The 9864-nt window shown below is 33.6% G+C and overlaps 1 protein-coding gene across 2 annotated transcripts; it reads right to left on the reverse strand.

The window, feature by feature from the left end:
* Positions 1–6439: 6439 nt before the first annotated feature.
* On the reverse strand, positions 6440–7974 carry LOC107802530 (uncharacterized). Of its 2 annotated transcripts, none has more exons than XM_016626047.2 (4): positions 7819–7974; positions 7248–7588; positions 6780–6850; positions 6440–6677 (listed from the first exon to the last, which is right to left on the reverse strand). In XM_016626047.2, exons 2-4 carry the CDS (start codon positions 7577–7579, stop codon positions 6628–6630), a joined length of 453 nt encoding a protein of 150 aa, XP_016481533.1. In that variant the 5' UTR covers positions 7580–7588; positions 7819–7974; the 3' UTR covers positions 6440–6627. The 2 variants fall into 2 exon arrangements, with proteins under 2 accessions (XP_016481533.1, XP_075098442.1); XM_075242341.1 differs by having other exon boundaries at positions 6755–6850.
* Positions 7975–9864: the final 1890 nt, after the last annotated feature.

Genomic DNA, 9864 nt, shown 5'->3' on the forward strand with positions numbered 1-9864 from the left:
TAAAACTAATACATTTCCCCAAGAACTGGTAGTACAAATCATGAGCTTCTAATATTAAAATTTACAAAACTGGTATGAAATAAAGACATCATTTGTTCGAAATGTACATAAACAGATTTATTTTTATAAATCTAAGGCTACCATGAACGAGAGGCAGCTACAGCCAGAACACAGGTACGTCTTCAATTCCAGCTCCCGTCGAGTACAACATCCAATATCTGCACGCAAGGTGCAGAAGTGTAGTATGAGTACAACCGACCCCATGTACTCAATTAGTAACAAACCTAACCTTACGTTGAAAGTAGTGACGAGCTTGTACCAAGGTCGGGTCCCAACTTTAATAACCAACAATAGTTCATAACAACTTAAACATCTTTATTCCCCTAAGTTATTTCGTTCAGGGGTATTTACTCTCGTGGCTAGGACTTAAAGGTTTTTGGTTAGTCCTGAAGATGATAAAGATCGTGGCTGGTATGCCCGTTTTATTGCTGCTCCCACAAATAATTTAGTGGGTGAAGAGAACATGCCTTTTCCAGAAAAATAGAACTTTGCACGTAAGATTTGAAATAATAGGCCCATGATATTATTTTCGGCATTAGTCCAACCTATTACCAGCCAATTTTCCAACATTTTGGGCTCATCATATTGGGAAGAATTTAATTAAGGGATCTTTACACAAATAGTCGGCTATATTCATTGTTTACTTTTTCTAGTCATATACATGGATTATACATTGATTATATATAACTATACACATATAATACATAAATTATGCATGTATTATATCTCTACCGACTACTTTTAGTTTAAATGATTGGGTGAGCAACTATTTAGGTTAATTCTTCTTTAATTAAAACTTAGATATATCTACAATCACCATAAAGTTTGGGCTAAGTGCCGATATACCCAATTTTGACGCCACCACTTAAGTCATATATGTAGGAAAATCTTACTGAAATGTATCAAATAAGTCCTAATTTCAACGTGTATGATTGAAATGATTGAAAACATATAAATGAGTCAATATATAAAATTTGAGGAAGATTGCAGGTGATTTAGACCAATTTGGTATCAAAATTAGTAGTTAAATTAAAATCGAGTTCAAAAAAATTCTTTTGCGACATATGTATCACACACAAGTATACATGAATATACATGTGATATGCATTTGATACATATGTGATACAACATGATACACAAATTATTTTTTTCATGTTCATCTTCTACTTCGAATTTTCAATTCAAACCATCTCAAAACTCCACCAAATAATCCCAAAACTGAAATTCAAACTCCTTAAGAGGTACCCAATCTATTCTATTAACACTCACTCAAAAAGAAAGCAAAAATTTGATATTTGTTTGTTTACAAATAACTAATTGACTAATATTGGTAACATTTGACTAATATTAGCAATATCTTATGAATTGACCAATTTTTATAATAAGCTATGGAGCTGGTACTCCGATAGTTTCCCTATATGTAGTGCTTAAAAATTTACAAGTTTACCTAATTTGAAGTTAAAAATTAGTCTAAAGTTCAAACTCCAAACATAGTTTTGCTTGAAGTTTTGACTTGACATAAACAAACTTTAGGCATTTTTTTCATAATATAGCCCATAAACAACTTGTTCTTGCTTCAGACTTAAAACAAAGAAAGGAAGATTATGATAAAAAATCTTAAATATCTGGTCCTTCACTTGGATTGACGACGGCGAAGATGCTGAGTCCTCCACTATTATTATAACTTCAAATTTAACAAACCCATGATTTGGGGAATCACGAAAATCACACAAAAAGGATAAAAGAATTGCAGATATGGAGGTTGTGCTCAGGGGCGGATTTATAGGCAAATATATGGAGCACGTGAATTCATGGTCTCTCCGTCAAATTAAGTATTTTATATACATATTTTTTAGAATTGGTCTTATATTATCTGCCGGCACTCATACTCCAAAGATGCTAAATGACGTACTTGATTGAATGTTAAGTTATTTACCAAAAGAAGCAGAGATCAAATCCGACTTCATACATTCTTTTCTCTTTTTTTTTTAGTGGTATACCCATATTATAAAAATCTCGAATCCGCATCTGGTTGTGCTTGTGCCGGTGGATATATGAAGAAGTTCAAGAAACAGACGATTGAGGAGATAACGATGAAGGAAAAGAAGAAGCACTGCGACCAGCAACGGATGTGAAGTTCTCCTAATTTAAGTACAAGTTAAACTTTTTTAAAAAGCGAGCTTAGATTAAATGGCGACCGCTAAATAGACTGCCCCGTTGAAAAATTTATTGTAATTTTACATCACCCAACAAGTTTTGATAGTGTAAAATTTTTAAGTTAAACTATCATTCTACTTGGAAATATAAATTACTTGTATTGAAAATAAAAATTGGAGCACAGACCCCAAGATGGAGTAGGAAACCTAACCAAGAGTTTCATAATTTACTTGAAAAAAATTGTAAGTCTCATAACATTAAGGATCAATATTGGATTTAGTTTTGGTTTTGTGTAATTCTCTTTGGACAGCAAGTTGAGTTAGCTAGGCTGTGATTTTGTTTTTCTCATTGGTGATTAATGAAAAAGTTTAGTCACTTAAAAAGGATCAATATTGGATTGTCCTCCCGAAATACAAATTTTAAATTAAGTACAAAATTTATATATATATGTGTTTGTATTATATACATATAATATACATATTTTATATAACTTTTGACAAACGAATGCAATTAATTTTGACCTGGGCTTTGTAATAGTGCGTGATTACTCCATTGCCATTAAAGAGCACTGGATTTAAAATTAAAAAAAAAACATAACCACAAACTTAAAATCTTGGATTCACATATGAAAAAGATATGAAATACTAGTAACAAAAGCATATGTAGAATTCTAACAAAAGCATATTTACGCTAAGTTTAACAAATTCTAAAAGGAAATTAGGGAGATTTTACGTCATAAACTTTTTTACATCTATTACTTCCTGACCATGGATTCTCATTCTTCCCTATTTCCTGCTACGAATTACATAAAAACATAGATGTTAAATTTCAAAATTACTCGTTGAACATTTTTTTATTAATACAAAATTCATATTCATGCAAAGTTTTCGTATGTCCACCCAATAATTTAATCAGTTTGATTATACACTCGCCATCTATTTAACTATTTTTCTTCTTCGAATCTTTAACAACACAAAAAAAATTATTATTCTACGTGAAAAAAACCAAAAAAATAAAATAAAATAAAATTCGCCCCTTCTCTATTTTTATTCTTCAAATTTTTAACAACACAAAATGAGTTATTATTCGATGAGAAAAAACCAAAATAAACTGCCCCTTTTCTATCTATCTATCCAAGAGATGGAAAGGCAGAGGCCTTTGGTGTCTCCTCTGGTCAAGAATTTTTTACTCAATTAATTCTATTTGATGAGCTGCTTTTTGAAGTATCATGAATATTATTTTGCTCTACAACTTTTGAATAAGAATAATAAAACCATTCAAACTCATTCTCTTCAAGTGCTTATTTTATTAAAATTATTATTAATATTTTTGCTCTTACTTTTCTCCCTTATTTGGGTATTCTGATAGAGAGAGTAATTAGAACATGGATTTGACTTGTATCTTTCTGAGAAGTCAGTTTCAATTGGTATGACAAATGCATACTTTTTCAAAATATTCTTCAATAAGTTGAACTTTTTTCCTTGATTGGAAAAAAAGTAGATAAAGTTTTTTAGGGATTAGAATCCTAAAACAGAAACTAAAATAATAATTTTTAAAGAAAAAATGACTTTTTATTGACAGAGATATTTGAAAGAAAAGGGCCACTAATTTTATTTTAAAAAAGGAGAACAAAGACATGATTAATAAGAATTGGTTCTGTATGTCTGGACCCCAGGAGATATGCCATGGAATTGGAACTACTTCACATAACACTTGTCTTCCATAAACAAGGCATATAATTAATTAATTTTGCATGGAATCTGGCCTTTCTAAAATGAAGGATTATTCCTACATGAAATCTGGTAGTAGACTATGCGTCAAGAGGCGGATTTATGATTTAACGTGATGAATTCAATCTTTAAATTTTTTGACTGTGAACCCATAGCACTATTGGAATTATTGGTTTATTTATTTTTTTTTTTTTGACGTTTTAGTGACATGTATTATTTATGTGTTCGCATGGAAAATGACGAGTTTAGTTGAACTCCTGAACTCATCAAATATGTGGTCCATCTGTCTGGTTCGGTTGCTTCTATCACTAGGGTGGAAATTAAGTTGGCCTTCTGCCCCAATACGAATATAAAATTTAAAGTGAAGTGGGTCTAAAACAAATGTTGTTTAGTATATACATACATTTTTTAATAGTTTTTTGAGTGTATCTCTTTCCCTCCCAGTAGTATTAGTATTATTTTCGTATTTTTTTATTTTTAGATTTCTACTACTACATGTTTTTTCTTCACTTCGGTCTTCTTATTATCTTATTTTGTTATTGTTATTGTTATTGCTTATTTTTCTTTTGTCTTTGAACCGAGGGTCTACCGGAAACAACATCTCTATCTTCACAAGATAGGGGTAAAATTTGCGTACGCACTACCCTTCTCAAACCCAAATTATTATTTTGATATGTACATATATATAATTCGAGCGGAATGTAGCTACATAGATCCCCCTTGACTTCTCCAAAGGGGTTTGTGAATCCTAAATGAGGGTTATGAAATCATTAATTTTTGCGATGATCAAGTTTGACCCATAGATGGCATGGAAGCTAATTGGACATCCATGACTAGAAAGTAAAAACCGTAAATACTTAATTGTTCGCACCTGACATTTACACTAAATCAATGAATGCATGATATTTGTTATTTCCTGTACTCGTGGTACTTATACCGACCAGTGGAAAATGAGAAACTATGCAATGCACATTCAAACTATCATCATAAAAACGAGATTAGTAAGAAATACACAAAGCATTATTTTTCTTCATCCCTAATAAGTATCAAATAGTGTTTTGCAAATTCTAGTATAACAAGAATTTATTCCATGTTACTATCAAGTCAACTCAATAACTCTTAACAGCAGCAATTTCTGGAGTTTTTCCTTATCTGAATGAGTATATAATTTTCATATTGAGTTCCAAATATATGATACGATTGCTTCTACTAGTTCTCTCACCCTAAAAGAATGTACATATATAGGCTACTTTATTCGCACTTCGATGTAGCCAAGCTTACTACTAGCATATCGCCTAAAAACTATGTTTCTCGGACTCTTTAAAATTGCCACCGAGTGAGTGCATTTTTGGAGGATCTAGCACGGGAGAGATAACATTTTGGAGAGTCCGAACAATATAGCCTAAAATCCAGGCTTTAACCACGACTGCTCTTCACTTCTAGCTGCCTCATAAATGTGATTTAGTAGTTCTTGGCTCATTCTTGTCTCTTAAGTTGCATGAGTTTAAGGATCCTATAATGAGATTTTCACTTAGAGTGTGTTTAGTATGGCGGAAGTCAGTTTTCGTGGTAAATATTTTTCAAAAAACGTTCTCGAATGTTTGGTTTGTGAATGTTAAATGTTTTTTTGGAAAAAAAATTCATTAATGATTAATGATAATATTAGCAAATCGGCGAGTATTTTGATGAGATTTTTGAGTAACAAAGATTATTATATCTTACTGTTAGTTGAAATAAGTAACATGACATGAGGTTTAAAGTCTAGATAGTTTTAAAATGATAGAAGTCCTTTCCCATCATTTGATAGAAAATGTTTTCATCGTGCATCAATCAAACACAACAAAATGACTTCGTTGTACTGAACAAACCCTTAATTAGTTGTGTTGAAATTATACGATGGAATAGCTAGCTTGAAAATGTTGCAGATTAATTAGCATGTAAATGGAAATATGAGTTAGGAAAAAAAGAAAGAAAAGAGAAAAGGTGAAGATATTGGCTCACTTAGAAAAGTAAAGCATCAGGTTCTTATCTATGTAATAATTGAGACATGATTCTTAAAGGAACTAATTTGGTTCCCCTAGAATGGAACTACTCATAAATATTCTGTGAATCTAATATCTGATCCTTCTGTTATTTCTCCTTTTCTTTTCTTGCTGCGAATTAAGTACATAGGAGAGCAGTTTGGTGCACTAAGCTCCCGCTACACGCAGCGTTCAGGGAACGGCCGGACCACAAGGGTCTAATGTACGGAGCCTTGCCCTGCATTTCTGCAAGAGGCTGTTTCCACGGCTCGAACCCGTGACCTCCTGGTCACATGGCAGCAACTTTACCAGTTACGCCAAGGTTCCCTTACGTGAATTAAGTACATAGAGCTAATTAAATTGTGGTCCTAAGTGATATATAAGCCTTTGTATATCTCTGTAGGTAAACAACTTTGGTTAATTGTTAAGTTTACATAATATTATTCATTTGGATCACCCCAACAAAAGCAGTTACAAAATCTGAAGGGATCATTCATTAGAACACTTGCACAGTTACAATGCAGTTGGAAATTAAACCCTTCTTTGAGAAACTAATCTAAAGAAAGAAGGAAAAAAAAAAAGCAAGAGAGAAGGAAAAAACAGAAGAAAAAAAGACATAAGAGGTGTCTTTTGAAGGTTATGAGAGTTCTGGTAAATCTTCAGTAGTAACTATTTGAGTCCCTTAATTCACTTTGTCTATGATCATTTCCTGAGAAACAGAGAAATGGACAAAATGTTAGTAAATGAAAAATGGTGTAGTAAAGTAAAATGTTGACTATGCAGTACCAGAATCACATGGAAGATGTCTCACCAAAATCCTTAGGTGTCTTGCACTTATAACATTCTGCTCTGCTAGCATAGTTGTGCACACCACATCCTAATCTGTCAAACAAGAAGACAGTTATTTCAGTTAAAATCCCAAAGATAGTATGTCAGTAGTAACAGAAGGGGAGTCGCGGCAGGCTAACAGTTAGCGTAAAACTAGTCAATCTTGTGATGAACCCTCACACTACAATGTTTTCTAGGAGTCCTAGCCTTATCAGTGATTTATATGCCAGTAGAAAATATAGTGAACTTCTAGTATTTTTAATTTTATTTTGTATATATTGGCTTGAGATGAGCTTAAATGCAGCGACGTGATTAGTGAAGACTCATATAGCCGACCCCAAATTGCCTCTGACTGAGGCATACGTGTTGCTGCTGTTGCAATTTTAGACAGAGACAAGCTTAAACCTATCTTTCTCAGGATTGAGGCATAGGTGTTGTTATGTGAACTAACCTGCTGCAAATCCAATCACCACTCTTCCATCCAGGAACAGAACTTGCATCATATCCATAACCTGTTGATGCCATCATTCCTGCCCCGATACCATAATAATCACTTTTTAAGGCACCACATCTATAGCAGTTTGTTCTGCTTGCATAGTTGTGAGAACCGCAGTTCATAGCACTGCAATACCAATCTCCAGCTAAGACTTCTGTTTTGTTTAGTCCATACATGGCAACATCAGCCGACGTTGCATATTTTGGGCAGCTGCATCGTTGGCATGCATCCCTTTTCTTGAAATTTATGTGTTGGCATGCAGCACACATCCAATCTCCACTGCTCATTTTATCTACCTGAAAATGAACATAAAAAGATGTTGAGAACAAATTTTCATATGGGAAGTAAAATAGGCCATTAAATCTTATTGGTTATCCATCTATGAGGCCTCATTCTATACATCGTTATAGTTAAACAAGGTCTCAGTTCATACATTGCTTTTTTTTCTTCCTTTTGTTTTTGTGTAGAAGCTGGAAGAGAATAATGAAATGAACTGCAGAAGGAAAACAAATCATCGATGGCTCACCTTGTGTAGAACTGAGCTTCTCAACTAGACGTAAACTTGAAGCTCGAGATCGAGAAATGGTTTAATTGCTGGAGGTGGTAATTTTGATGAATGGTTTGGGGAGGTATATATAGTTGGAAGATCTCATTGTTTGGGCCCCAAAGTTTACTTTTTGATCTGTTGTAAGCTTCAAATGGTTTCCTTAAATGAGATTCCACAAGGTAGCGCAAATTTTCCAAAAAAGAGTTGGATAAACCTCCTACTTTCCTTTTTTCTTGACTGTAGAGGTATGGCACTCTGAAGTTGTCAACTGTCATATTCATGCATGTGAAGCAATATTTTGTTGCAGAAATCCAATAATGCCCCTCTTTACCTGTTCGACGGTCCATTATTCTACTAAAAAGACCTTGTCAAAATATTATTCTTTGTTCTGTATCCATTTCTAGCAGGTATTATGAGGGGAAGATGTTATGTGAAAGGTGGGGTTATTTCACCATGTTCTCGTTCTTAGATGAACATGTGTAATCCATATTGTTAATGCAAGCAACTGCCTGACGCGAAGGCTAATGTCGTTCAGGTGGAAAATGGTCCAGGTTGTAAAGGGGCAAAAACTGTAACAAAGTTTACCACCAAGGAATCAATTCCCTCATAATGCAGATTCAAGTCCTATTATTCTTTTGTGTAATATTCTTCTTAATAATTCAAAAGTGAATAAAGTGGTTTTATTTTCATCTCCTGTTCAGTCATATCTGTGTTTACTTGTCTATTTTCACATAAAACTAGCTTTACAACTCTTATAATCACACATAATATGCTGGTCAGCTTTCAATTGCGATTGATATGATACAAGTTAAACACCATGTCAAAGCACTCTAGATGTTAATAGACCAGTCCTTAGTTTCACCAAGTAGATTGCTAAGAATGTTAACAGCTTTTATCGGCACAGACATGAATTCGGGACAAGACATGAAAGTTGCATTATTCCTGACAGTATTAAATATATCAATTTTAAGAGAAATACCTCTTTCTTGACAGGTACCTGAGACAGTGTATTAAGGTAAACGATCAAATGGCGTTTACCTTTGTTTTTCATCAATAAAGAAATCAGTATTCTCTGAAGATTCTGAATGTGATGCATGGCACAAGATTTGAACTTTATGATTTCGAAGCCTTGTAATCAAGGCCTCATACAAACACATAATATGATGTTCACATTGGGCAAAATCAAGTATTAATGTGAGATTGACAATGACTTGAAGCCATTTGACCAATTATCAGGGCCACAAATGCTGACAAGGCAACCATAGATGATTCCACCTAAGCACAGAAGCTCGCGTGTTCTATGTTGCTCCGACTCTCCGAAAATGTTGCCGGGTGCGTGTCGGATCCTCCAAAAAAGTGTATTTTTGGAGGATCTGACACGGGTGCGGCATCGTTGTGAAGAGTCCGCGCAACATAGCGCTTGTTGACATAGGATTTGATAAGGAGGAATCCTAATCACCATTTCTAACCAGACAAGATGAATATTCTGAATAAGAAAACCTCAGATAAAACTCCATCCTTTATTCTATATATGTGACCACTCTGTAAAGGGGGCCAATCCTCCTCAATAATACTTGCCAGAATCTACATCCTCACGGCAATGATAAAAATAGCCGTTGCTTTTGAATTTTGCATATTCCTATAGTGCTGTCAGAAGGTAAGTTTTAGCAAATGCTACTTTTGCGAATAATGCTTAATTAAGATATCGGCTTTGTTTGACAAAAAAAATGTAGCCTTTTGATTAAACTAACTAATTTTATATAAAAAAGGATTAAACCTAGTTAATAATAATATTCTCAGATTTATAACTAGTTGACTCAAATAAAACCGGACAATGTTCGCGAAGGATTAAATATTGCGTACATTCAATATTTCCAGATCATTAATGATAGAAGAATTTCAAGTAGAAGACATAATTATAGATGACATTAACGTAAATAAGGAGAATGATTCACCCAATATCGAATGGGGTGGATGATTCCTCCTTCTTACAGTGATGAGTGATAGGCATATACTGTAATATTG

This window comes from Nicotiana tabacum, chromosome 21 (genome assembly GCF_000715075.1).
Source record: "Nicotiana tabacum cultivar K326 chromosome 21, ASM71507v2, whole genome shotgun sequence".
In the NCBI taxonomy this organism is placed as follows: Eukaryota; Viridiplantae; Streptophyta; class Magnoliopsida; order Solanales; family Solanaceae; genus Nicotiana; species Nicotiana tabacum.